Source organism: Montipora foliosa, chromosome 12 (assembly GCF_036669935.1).
Source record: "Montipora foliosa isolate CH-2021 chromosome 12, ASM3666993v2, whole genome shotgun sequence".
NCBI lineage: Eukaryota > Metazoa > Cnidaria > Anthozoa > Scleractinia > Acroporidae > Montipora > Montipora foliosa.
In genome coordinates, this window is record NC_090880.1 from 37,497,523 (window position 1) to 37,510,022 (window position 12,500).

General features: G+C 39.6%; 1 protein-coding gene across 1 annotated transcript in view; it reads left to right on the forward strand.

Annotated features, from left to right (window-relative positions):
- LOC137978531 (methionine synthase-like) overlaps positions 1-12,500 on the forward strand; it is a 41,361-nt gene that overhangs the window by 23,144 nt on the left and 5,717 nt on the right. Inside the window, exons 17-31 of the mRNA XM_068825504.1 lie at positions 18-197; positions 1,222-1,338; positions 2,072-2,212; positions 2,860-2,949; positions 3,082-3,180; positions 3,995-4,048; positions 4,608-4,727; positions 5,130-5,230; positions 6,843-7,031; positions 8,044-8,125; positions 8,556-8,654; positions 8,905-8,977; positions 9,227-9,382; positions 10,117-10,310; positions 11,231-11,364. Of these exons, the coding sequence (XP_068681605.1) occupies positions 18-197; positions 1,222-1,338; positions 2,072-2,212; positions 2,860-2,949; positions 3,082-3,180; positions 3,995-4,048; positions 4,608-4,727; positions 5,130-5,230; positions 6,843-7,031; positions 8,044-8,125; positions 8,556-8,654; positions 8,905-8,977; positions 9,227-9,382; positions 10,117-10,310; positions 11,231-11,364 (1,829 nt within the window). The remainder of the gene's footprint in view (positions 1-17; positions 198-1,221; positions 1,339-2,071; positions 2,213-2,859; positions 2,950-3,081; positions 3,181-3,994; positions 4,049-4,607; positions 4,728-5,129; positions 5,231-6,842; positions 7,032-8,043; positions 8,126-8,555; positions 8,655-8,904; positions 8,978-9,226; positions 9,383-10,116; positions 10,311-11,230; positions 11,365-12,500) is intronic.

Consider the following 12,500-nt stretch of genomic DNA (forward strand, 5'->3'; position numbering starts at 1 on the left):
ATTTAATTTCACTCCAGGCTGCAGACTTAGAAGACAAGATCAGAATTTGTACACGATCGTACAATACCCTGGTATCCAAAATAGATTTTAACCCGAACGACATCATCTTTGACCCAAACATTCTAACAGTGGCTACTGGCATGGAAGAACACAATAACTATGGAAAATATTTCATTGAAGCCACACGAGTTATCAAGGTGGGAAAATCAATGTTATTTTTGTTCTTCTATTGATGTGTATCAGGTCCAGAGTAAAGGACATGCCTTTTCATTGGAGTTCTTTAAAAGGGGATTTGAAGCAGCCCCCATTCACCTGCATTACAAGTAGTCTGTCATTAGAACGTGTTAAATAGATACATGTACAAGTGTCTGTTTTAGGAGGGAATGGGTTATTTATTTTGCATGTGTAAAAATTGAGGCCATGTCATTATTTCATGCATTGACTTGACTTTCATCACCAAACTGGCCAGGGGGCTATTTCTCGAAAGTTTCGAAACTTTACGGGCCATTTTCAGGTGTCGCAATTTCAATTTGTAACTCAAGAACGGAGAGCATTTAATTCATCAAACTTCACAGTTATAATTTTTTCTTTTTGTTGACTTGAAAACATGTTAAAAGATCGGCTTTCCAAAACAAGAGGTTGGCAATTTCACAGATGGCTTTTCGGGCCCGAAAAGTTTACGGAACTTTCGAGAAATGAGCTCCAGGTCCTTAAGGGGCACACTATAATACTGGAAACTCCACTTTTTGCAAAGAGTGTGTAGCAGCTATTTAAACTCCCATATAGGGATGTGAAGCATCCTCTTCCAAGAAGACTTGGAAATCTAACCATTTGGAATAAAAGTTACAGTACAAAGGCAACATGTTTTCCTCTGCTATTTAAGGTCCTGAGCATAGCTCGATCCCGCCGGGGTTTGAATGCCCAACTGTATGCACGGTAGCCATGCAGATGCTCAACCAACTGGGCCAAATCATTGTTGTTACTAAGTTGAACCAACAATTGATAAACAGTTGTTTATGAAAACAATTTCTTTCTATTTAATTTCCATTTTTGCTAGATAAGACTGCTTTAAATAGGTAATGTTCTCGCTCCTTGGTTTCGTCTTGCTACTTTTTTTTTCAGCAAAGGTAGATTAAAACAGTCTGATCCTGTCTCTAGTAAGGAAGTGTGTTGAGTTTTCATAACAATAAAGTAATATTCTGAACTTTCCTGTTGTTTTAGCAAACTCTTCCAGGTGCAAGAGTCAGCGGTGGTCTTTCGAACTTTTCGTTTTCGTTCCGTGGTATGGAAACAATAAGAGAGGCAATGCACAGTGTCTTCCTTTACCATGCTATCAAGGTCATTTTGCACTTCATTTTATTTTTTGTTATTACAATGTATTTTAATTTTGTCCTCATTAATTTTATTGGAACTACTTATATTGTACATTAACACATTTATAGGCCTTAGCATGTTCATATTTAAAGTTACAGAGTTAAGACATTGTGAGAAAAGTGTATAAAGTGAATTGGTCTTCAGTTTAAGAGCAATTAAATTACCTATAAATTAAAAGTTAACAATTAACTTTGATTCTATTTGTAACTAAGTTGAACCAACAATTGATAAACAATTGTTTATGAAATCTTACTCTGTCTAACGCCAGACGATTTTACTCGTCAATGGGCAACCCCTGGGAGTCAATTGGTTAATCACTCATTGAAAAACTATGTCCCCATTAAATTTCGCGTCAAAATTAAGGAGTATTTTACTCTGTCTAACGCCAGACGATTTTACTCGTCAATGGGCAACCCCTGGGAGTCAATTATTGGTTAATCACTCATTGAAAAACTATGTCCCCATTAAATTTCACGTCAAAATTAAGGAGTATTTTACTCTGTCTAATGCCAGACGATTTTACTCGTCAATGGGCAACCCCTGGGAGTCAATTATTGGTTAATCACTCACAGAAAAACTATGCCCCCATTAAATTTCGCGTCAAAATTAAGGACCTTCCTGTACATGTAATCTTCCTTTGATGTAATAGTTTGTGGTAACTAAATGCAATTTAAAACCCTTGCAATTTAATTTGTAGGTTGGTTTGGATATGGCAATTGTGAATGCTGGTAATCTTCCGGTGTATGACGACATTGAACCTAAACTATTGCAGCTGTGTGAGGATTTGCTTTGGAACAGGGATCCTGGTTCCACAGAGAAATTGCTCCAATATGCTCAGGTGTGTAACACTTGTAAATAGCTACGTTGTGTTCCAAGAATCATATAGAGGTAGCTAGCAGTGCCAGTGTGGTTTATGCGCAAGCTCTTTTAAGCTGCATCTTTAGTAGTCAAGTGCATTTGATTGGTTTTAGTGCCAGTGTTAATTGAGAGATTTTGCAATTAATACCCTTTGTGTTGGTAACAATGTCTGTTCACGAAAGAGAGAAATGAACCTTACACTTATCTAGATAATCTAAGCAATTGTCTGCTATAGACACCTGAAAGGCTTTTCACAGCATCACATGATGTCGACAAATTGACCAGCTTCCAACTTAGTGGCTTCGACGCTCAGTTGCTAGAGCATAAATTTGTACTGGCATCGCTGAGGTTGTTGGTTTGAATCCCGTTGGAGACACCTGAACTTTTCAAGTGGTTATAAGTGACATTTGCTGAAATTGTCCAGATATAAGTGCTAGGGTCATTTTTCTGTTTCATCTACAGGCCACACTTCAAAATTAAGATAAACATTCTTTCAATGTCTGTTCAATTGAGCATTTAAGGTTGAGGATATTTGAAAGTCACATACCATTGTTCATCAAGGGTTACAGAGTGATAGCTGGATTTCATCACTGATTTAGGGTAGCTCTTTCTGTTGCCCATTCATAGGGACTGGGAAAAGGTGCAAAGAAGCAAATTGTCACAGATGAATGGAGAAATGGAAATGTAGAGGAACGTCTGGAACATGCCCTTGTCAAGGTAATAATATTTCTTTAATGTTGATTATGTTATTCATTGTGTAAGAATTATACATTTTTGCATTGATGGTGCTTTTAACTTGTGCCTGTGGATAGGTAATTTAATACTACTCTTCTTTCTTTGATTTCTCAGGGAATTGACAAGTATGTGGTTGAAGATACCGAAGAAGCACGGCAATGTCTAGAAATGTATCCTCGTCCTTTGAATGTTATTGAGGGACCCTTGATGAAGGTCAGTGATTCGACAATAAAATCTGCCTGCAGGCTTTATAAGTGGAAGAGGCAAGCAGGCCAAGAAATGAGCCTGTATGGACATGGCAATTGAGACCAAGTCAGAATGTCTGCTTCCCAATTTTCAAACTACAGTGCTGGATGTCAGATTGTAAATTAATCATTGTGACAGCCTTTTCTTCTTCAAACTGCCAGTGACAACTGTACAAAGCACAGTTTTTACACAGGGTTTCAGGGGCACCCAACGTCAATTTTCGGAAAATATCTGTCCGGAAGACGATTTGAGATCTAGAATTTTCGGAACATTTGTTGTAAAATTTCTTGCTTGCCTGCCTGTCCTAGGATTTTCGAACATCTCAAAAATGGTATAATTGCCCATTTTAAACGGATTTTTACCCTAAAAAGGTCACCTAGAATTTTCGGGAGCCTTTTTTCTGGCTGAAATTTTCGAAAAGGTTAATTTTGATCCCTAGAATTTTCGGATCACCAGACTTTAAGCTAGGAGATCCGAGCAGATAAAAAAAATTTAGGGGATAAAAATGTGCCTATATCTACCGTTTAAATACTAAAATACGTTTAACAAGGCTATGTTTCAGTTGTTTTGAACTATATTCTCGTTGGGTGCCCCTGAGGGTTTCAATGCAAGCAAGTTTCAAAGGGCTACAGATGTCCATTTAGGCATTCAGGTGCTATTAGTTGCCTTCAAGGTTACGTTCTCTTCTTGCAGTCTGGGTTATATCTTGGTCAATTTAATCATTGTGGAAGTACTAAATATATCAGTTCAAACTCGCAAGTGTCCAACTTTCTTCTTTCAGGGAATGGGAGTGGTTGGAGATCTCTTTGGTGCAGGGAAAATGTTCTTGCCGCAGGTGTGTTAAACGTTTAAGTTCCAAGTTGTGCCACATTGAAAGGTGTTAATTGTTAGAGAATAATCTGTAAGTTTCACTTGATGCGTATAAAGGATATAAAGCAAATAAAATGAGGGACAGAGGTGCCCCATTTTGGCGTGTAAAGTCATCGGAGTGAAAGCTTCCCAAAGGTGCTCTTACGGGGTGAAAAGTCAGTGATAATATCGATTTTGTTCCACAATAATCATTGTACTGTGGTTTCATAGATTTCAGTTTTTAGCTAGTGGATGATTAGTACCAAGCGTCATTTATGTGACTGCATGCAAATTACATTTTGAAGTGGCTTCAAGGAAAGTTATATATTTCAAAAGTTGTCCCAATTCCGTGGAAGTAGGAGACACGACAGTGAGTGCAGATGAAAGCCGTTGCATGGGACATCTTGAAATCCTCAAATGCATAGCTCAGATAGCTTGCTCTTAAAGGAGGATCATCAGTGTTATTAATAAGTATTGGAGGGATTTTGCAATTTTGGAAGAGTCTTGGTACTGCAATTTGTAAAGGCCACTTTCTGACCCAACAGGTGATCAAGTCTGCTCGTGTCATGAAGAAAGCTGTTGGACATCTGATTCCTTTTATGGAGAAAGAACGAGAAGAGCGTCTTTCCCAGATGGGTGACTGTAGTGAAGAAGACTCTCTTGCCGTGAGTAAATGGCGTGTCATTTTGAAGTAGCATTTCCCATCTTCTTTTCTTTTAATCTGCGGTTTTTCATGCATAGAAACTGCCGTTATAATGTGAAGATTGAAAAGTGCGCGCTTCGATTGATGGATGGGACTGCTTGTAGTCTAGCCGAGGAGGGAAATTAATCAAGCGAGCTGCGCTCACGGACGCCATGTTTGCAACATTCTCGCTCATCGTGTGCTTAATATGTAACATGGTAGAGCACACAGCACTGTGTGTTGGAGCGGTAGAGATACACAGAAATACTTAGCACTTCACATTACAAGTTCTAATCAGTTAAGTCTGATACGCAGAAATACATTTAAAGGGAATCTCCTCAAGTCACCACAGTGTAATGTCATATGAACAACCTTTTTTCTACAGAGCCGTTATAGTGGAACCATAGTGTTGGCCACTGTCAAAGGAGATGTTCATGACATTGGAAAAAACATCGTTGGTGTTGTGTTGGGGTGCAATAATTTCAGGTAAGCTGAGTGAGCTTTCAGATTTCCTGTCATGAATCCACAGCATTCGCGCTGTATTCGTCCATTTCCATTAGTAGGGCTAACGCTTGACATTATACTCTACTCAGTTAAGTCTGTTCAAATATAAGTGCTACACGGCCAACGTTTGCAAAAACGTAATCCTTCCTTGTACTTGTACATGTTCATTGCCGTAACTTTAACGTCTTCAGTTCCCACGGCCTGCTCCCGTCTGACCTTGTAGCTCAGCCGGTAGAGCAGCGGTGATCTAACCCGAAAGTCGTGGGTTCAGTTCCCACCCTGGTCAGAGTTTTTCTCTGTCCTTGTGTGGGCCCATTTCCATTAGTAGGGCTAACGCTCACATGGTTCCAATGTGGGAACAAAACTTGCACTTCATTACACTCTAATCAGCTAAGTCTGTTCAAATATAAACTGCTACACGGCCAACGTTTGCAAAAACGTAATCCTTCCTGGTACTTGTACATGTTCATTGCCGTAACTTTAACATCTTCAATTCCCACGGCCCGCTCCCGTCTGACCTTGTAGCTCAGTCGGTAGAGCGGCGGAGATCTAACCCGAAGGTCGTGGGTTCAATTCCCACCCTAGTCAGAGTTTTTCTCTGTGCGAGTGGCAAGAACAATCGAGTGAGATATTGTTCTTGCTACGAGAACATAAAATTCATATCTTCGAGCTAACGTGTAATTTTCCTTTTATTATATAGACAGGAGTGTTTAACTCACCGTTTTTCTTTCTAACGCCCAGCACAAAGTTTGTCGCAAATTCTTGCAGCTCAGCGGCAGGAATTTCTTCAATTTTCGCATATCTTCTTCACTTGCAAGAAACTCCTTGAATGATTTAAGTTGCATGAAGTTTCATTCTTCGTGTTAGCATTTTCTTGTTTCTCAGAGAAGGATTTTACGTCAGCCTCAGAGAACTTCACGAATCTGACGATCGCTCGCCATTTTTCACTGACTGTGTTTGCACAAACAACCATGCAAAGGCGGGAAATGACGTCATCGATCACTAGTGATCGATGAAAAATACGCCCCTCGGGTCCCGGATGTAGTTTCGTATGAATTTTAAGAGTAGTGTGTTTTCCAGTAGAACACTCCTGTCTATATAATAAATAAAGATATGATGATAGTGATGATGAAGGCGAGAACGACATGTGATGTGTCATGATGATGATGATGACAACGACGATAAAGTGACAAACGTGCATGCATGGAAAATCATGAAAGTACAGAGTCTGGTATTTGGCTGAATATCACGACGACCGATTAAAGCAACAACGTTTGTTTGAACTTTAAGAAATAGGTTTCTGGTCTTCTGGTCTTTCATACCGGTCATGTATTACCTCCGAAGCCTTCATGGGCTGCCAACTATTTACACACTTTGTTATTGATTTTTTCGTACTTGAGCGTTAATTTTTATTTATTTATTTAGCTTGTTAGTTTAATCAGAAAAACTAACACGGACAGATTTCGACGTTTCGATGACATCCTGTCATCATTATCAAGAAAATGAATAAAATCTGTCCGCATTAGTTTTTCTAATTAATTTAATGACAAAAGTCATTCTTATACATAGTTATTTATTTGTCTATTTTTGGCAGAGTAATCGATCTTGGAGTTATGACACCTTGCGAGAAAATCCTGCAGACAGCGATTCAAGAAAAAGCTGACATCATTGGCTTGTCGGGATTAATTACACCATCACTGGATGAAATGATTCATGTTGCTAGGGAAATGGAAAGACAGGGTTTGAAAATACCCCTGTTAATCGGAGGTGCTACAACTTCACGGTAATTACAGTTCCTCATTTAATATGGCGCTCAGTTATCTCTTTAATCTGGATCTTTTTGTGCAGTGCTCGAATTGTTTTGGCCACTGACCAAACTCGAAAATCGGTGTCAACATTTGTTTCAACATCCGTTCGATTTTGTTGAACAGCGATGTTTCAACCGCGTTGGAACGTGTTGAATCGAAGTTGAATCGATATTGAATGAGTTTAAAGGCGTTTAAACTTTGCTTCAACAACCACTGAACATTTCTTTTGTTTTCGCGAATGTTGAGATAAAGTTGAAGCCTTTTGCCGCCCCCCTCCCCCTCTCCCCCCCTCCCTCCCCCCCTCTTTCAGCATTGTTGGGTATGCGCGTGCGCACTAGTCGGTCTCTCAATGACGTATCCGTGTCCTTATCCATAGAGAGCTTTAGATTCTAGTACGAGAACGACTACGAGTACGAGATTTTCTCATAAGACAACAGTGAGTGCACGCAAACCAGCGTCATTTTGGCGGGAAAAACGGGATGCCGCCGTCATTTTAGTACGAGATTTTGCACAAATGTCGTCGAATCAAAACAAGTCAACAACACGGTAGCAATTTTGGCATTTTTTGATGAGCAAAAAGGCTCAGTTACCAGCAATAAGAATAACTGAGCAACCTATACTGCTAACAAAGAGTAAGATTAAGCGTACGGCTTATAAGTTTCCTTAGTATTTTCGATATAAACGGGCAGTCAAAACTCGTACTCGTTCTCGTCCTCGTCGTAGAATCTAAAGCTCTCTCATACTGAACACAGGGGCTGCAACTATACAATACAAGATCTCTCGTGAGCTTTGTCGAATCAAGTGTTGATGATGTCTTGAAACCGTTTCGGTCCACCCCAGCAGTTAACATCGTTCAACGAAATCTAACGGATGTTGAAAAAAAATTTGAAGGCGTTTGTCCGGGACTTTAGTCATGGAATTGGTCAAACATTATGAGTTACAAAAACTACTGCATCATTGAGGATCTAATGACATCGAACATTTCAGGACTCACACGGCTGTCAAGATTGCTCCGCGTTACACCGAACCAACTGTCCACGTGCTCGATGCCTCCAAGAGCGTTGTGGTGGTAAGTAGTTTAAATTCGAAAATTTTGTAGCTTTTTTGTCGGCCGAAAAGGGTGTGCACCAACTCACCCTGGGACATGTGATGGCAATGTTTGATTGCTGTGGCACCCTCGCCGATGCTATAAAGTTGCGAAGGAGTCAGAGTTGAACATGACTTCATTCGAGGAACTGTGGAGCAAGCATAGTTATCGAGCACTGGTACGGGAAAATTTAATGGCTTTTTTGATGAAATATTTTGACCTGATTTATGCAGATACTTCGGCAGATACTTTTTTACCGTATTTCATATCTAGAAAATTATCTTGGCCTGTCCCCATGCGTTTAGGAATATCTATTTTTACAGCAACCACCAATTACAGCAACTACCAATTCTAAGGCGTTTGTCCAGGAAAATGTGCCACAATGGCATTGACTTCCGCTTTTTTTTTCAAGTGCTCTGCATTAATAGACGGAACTTCTAAAGAAGACTTTGTAGACGAAGTAAGAGAAGAGTATGAAGAGATTCGAGATGAACATTACGATTCGTTGAAGGTAGGAAGATTTTGACAGGGTGTCTCAATTCACTGATACGTGAACTCTGGTTTCTGTTTCACAAATGTTCTGATCATGCGCTATATAAATAAATAATCTTTTTTTTTCTTTTAGGGGCTGGGTCGTGTAATTTACCTAGTAGGGGACCTTGTGTCCAATTGTAATATTTAATTACCTGCGTTTGGGCGAATGCGTTAAATAAAATAAATAAATAATAAATAAATAAATAAATAAATGTATTGAATTATAGGAACGAAAGTACTTACCACTTGAAAAAGCTCGATTGAAGAGAGCAACTTTGGATTGGCTTGATTTCAAACCAGGTACGAGCAAGTTTATCCTCTTTGTGTGGACTGACGAAGATATTATGTTCATTCACTTGTTGTATGGTGCCATTTTTTGGTACACCGCCGGACTTGAACTTTAAGGGGTATCTCCATTCCAACAAAAAAAAAATCAACTTCAAGCTTTAGAAAATGTTAATAATCAAATTAGTTTGAACTTCTTTCAAAGAAAGTCACGGTTTTACTTAGCATTGCTTATTTCTAAAAAGGACTCGTCTTATGTTCCAGTTCGCCCTTCGTTCGTGGGTGTCAAAGTGATAGACGACTGTGAAATAAGTGAGTTGATACCTTATATTGACTGGAAGCCGTTCTTTGATGTTTGGCAACTCAGAGGGAAGTATCCTAACCGGGGCTACCCTAAAATATTCCAGGACAAAACAGTTGGTAAGTGTTGCCAGATTCTTACATTTTTACAGTGTTCTAATCATAATATTGACTCAAGCTTATTTTTCCGAGCAAAAGAAGTACCCTATTAATTAAGGAGACTGAAAATCAAATCGAATGAAATGAAAACAGATCGAATCGTAGGTTGGATTTTGAGGAGAGTGGAATACTGGAGTACCCGGAGAAAAAAACTCTCAGAGCAGAGACGAGAACCAACAAACGCAAGCCTTCGGCATTTGCTTTAACATCCGTTCGATTTTGTTAAATAGTGATGTTGAAACCGTCTGTTGACAGACAGCCTTTATTGTAGCACGATAAAAATTACAGCTCTGCAGCTTATGCGCCGTTCCGACCAGTGTCATTTTTGAAGAAATTCCACACCCTTGTCATATTAAAAAGGGTTGAAATAGTCACGAAGTGATTACAATAACGTGAATTTATATTTTGAGATGACGTTCTCGTTGCCGTGGCCTTCGTCGTTGCTTAAGCTCCCTTCAGTATGGTTATTCACAGGAGTTACCGCGTATAAACAGATACCAGTTTGATCCTGCGAACTTAGCCAGTATAATGTGAGAAAGCCCTCGGATACCACAACAATTCCAAAGGAAAATAACAAGTGTACTGCACTTTGCACGTGCGTTTTTCCTTTGAGTATATTTCATAGCAACTCCAGAGTTTTGCGCGCAAGTGTGTTGGCTGACTTCCTTATGGTTTCTGACTTCTTTCATTCGTAGGACCTGAAGCTAAGAAATTGTTTAACGAGGCTGAAGCAATGTTAAAGAACATCATGGAAACGAAATCATTACATGCCACTGGAGTTGTCGCTTTCCTCCCCGCTAACAGTGTCGGGGATGATATTTACGTGTTTGAAGACGATAACGAAAGAAAAGGGTCACCACATGCTGTGTTTTATGGTTTGAGACAGCAGGTATGTGCGAAAGATAGGCCTGCAATATGTGCAAAACTGTGAAGACATCTAATAAATCCTCGAGAGAACATAGAGCTGGTTTAGCATGTAATACAAACTCGTATACAAGCACTATATTTGGTGTATTATCTCTTAACCCTCGCTCGTCTCTAGCATTTCCTTTTTAACTAAAAAAAAAAAACAACAATAATGCGGTCTTGTTTGGAATTTATTCCTTTTTTCGGGAGCAAATCATTCAAAAAGTTTGCAACGTATTTCTTGCTCCTGCATCACTTTCTCAGGAAAGTTTCTTGAGTAAAATCCAAGGGAGGCTTTATTTCTTTCTTTATTTCTCGCGTCTTTGTTTTTCTTAAATAAAAGTGCAACTAGTCTGTCAATGAAAGCTTGCTCTGGGGCCCAGTCCCTGGTTATATGAATAGCTAAACAGGAACTTATTTTTAGAAGAGTGCTTCATGAACACTGGTTTTACATACCAACAAAGGGAAAAAAGCTATTTTTTTCGAACGAATGTTAAAGCTAAAAAAGGGGGAAATGTTCATTGAATCTACTGGACAGTGTTTCCTCGTAGAACCCGTCTTCGGCGTCAAACGCCTGTCACAGAGTACAAAGAACCTCTCGTCTTTTTCTGTGCTGGTGTCGGTAACCGTTCAACATAGAAGAAACCATTTAACTCCCTGAAGAAGTCAGGCCGTGCCTGACGAAATATTGGTAAAACAAAAGAGATATATACCTCACAGCTGTACAGCCAGCGTTGCATCATTATTTTGTTTTCGGCGACCATTAAGCATGGACGCCCCTGCTTTGCACTAGAAATATCCGACTTGGTCTTTTTTTTTTACTCAAAGCAAGGATGCTTGCATTGGAAAATATGCGCTGGCAGAATATTAATGACTCAAACCAAGTTGTTGTCTCTTTTTAAGGCCGAAAAGGAGCATGGAGTTGAAGACCCCTACTACTGTCTCTCCGACTTTGTAGCACCGCTGGACACAGGTGTTCAAGATTATATCGGCTGTTTTGCAGTGTCTGTCATGGGAGCCGAAGATATGGCAGCAAAGTATGTCCATGGAAAGAGTTTGTGCTTGATCCAATAGAGTCACAGTTGCATAGAGTAGTTTTCGGTCGAGTCCCTTAGCACCAATAAACGATGTTTTTCTTCTGGCCAATCACGACATACGTAGGTAATCAAATGAGCCAATCATGATGCAGATAAGATACGTGCACTCGGCGGAAAGCGTCGGGAAAACGCGCCGCGCGACATCGAGTGTGCTTTTTGTGAAATATAATCTCTGGCTGTTCCCTCGTAGGTTCGGGCACTCATGTGAGTGAGGAAGACATGATAATTCTGCTCTATTTTCGTGAAAGTAAAGGAAAAGAACTTCAAAAACATGCATTCGTTTTGAACTAAGAAGGTCGTAGCGTAATAAAAACATTTAAAAAACCAAACACTTTAAATTTACGCAACATCGCTGACTAGAACTAACCTAACCTAACCTTCCTCAAGTTTTCAAAACGTTCAGCCACTACTCGATTGGCGACCTTTTCCAGCCTCTCGGTCCTTTCTCTTTAACGTTTCATGATGAATTGGAAATAAATGTGCCATTCTTTTCCCGGCCTGGAGATTTTTCCCCGGCGTCATTTTGTCACACATGTATTCTTTGTTTCTTGAGTTGGTAGTAACACGCAAGGTAACTTGATTACAGGCGGCCGCTGAAATCCTGAAACCGATGTCACTTTCGATTTTGGGATTTATTCGTGCAGCCAAAGGTACAATAGGAAAACTGAACGTAGCACAAATCTCCCAAAATGTGTTTCGCTGATGGTAACTTTTTATATTCGCGGCACGAAATTTATGTTGTTTTCATGTCGCAAATTTTGTTGCTGATGGCAATTTTTTTATGCTGGATCGACACTTCCAAAAACTTCCATCTTCTCTTCCTAAAAAGTGTCTATCAATATTTATTTTGCATAACGCAGGCTAGCAAATTATGTACCTGTGAAAAAGAAGTAAAAGCAATCTTCATATCTGCCTTGAAGCCAACATTTCTCGATTCCCTTATATTTTCTTCAATCTTTCTGGGTTTAGTATTTTACCTGTAACTACATGTCTTCTCGGGGGCTATTTACCTAAGACATCTACCATAGCGCTATAATGATTTACGATACCCGAAACAATATTGTGTTCTATTAGAG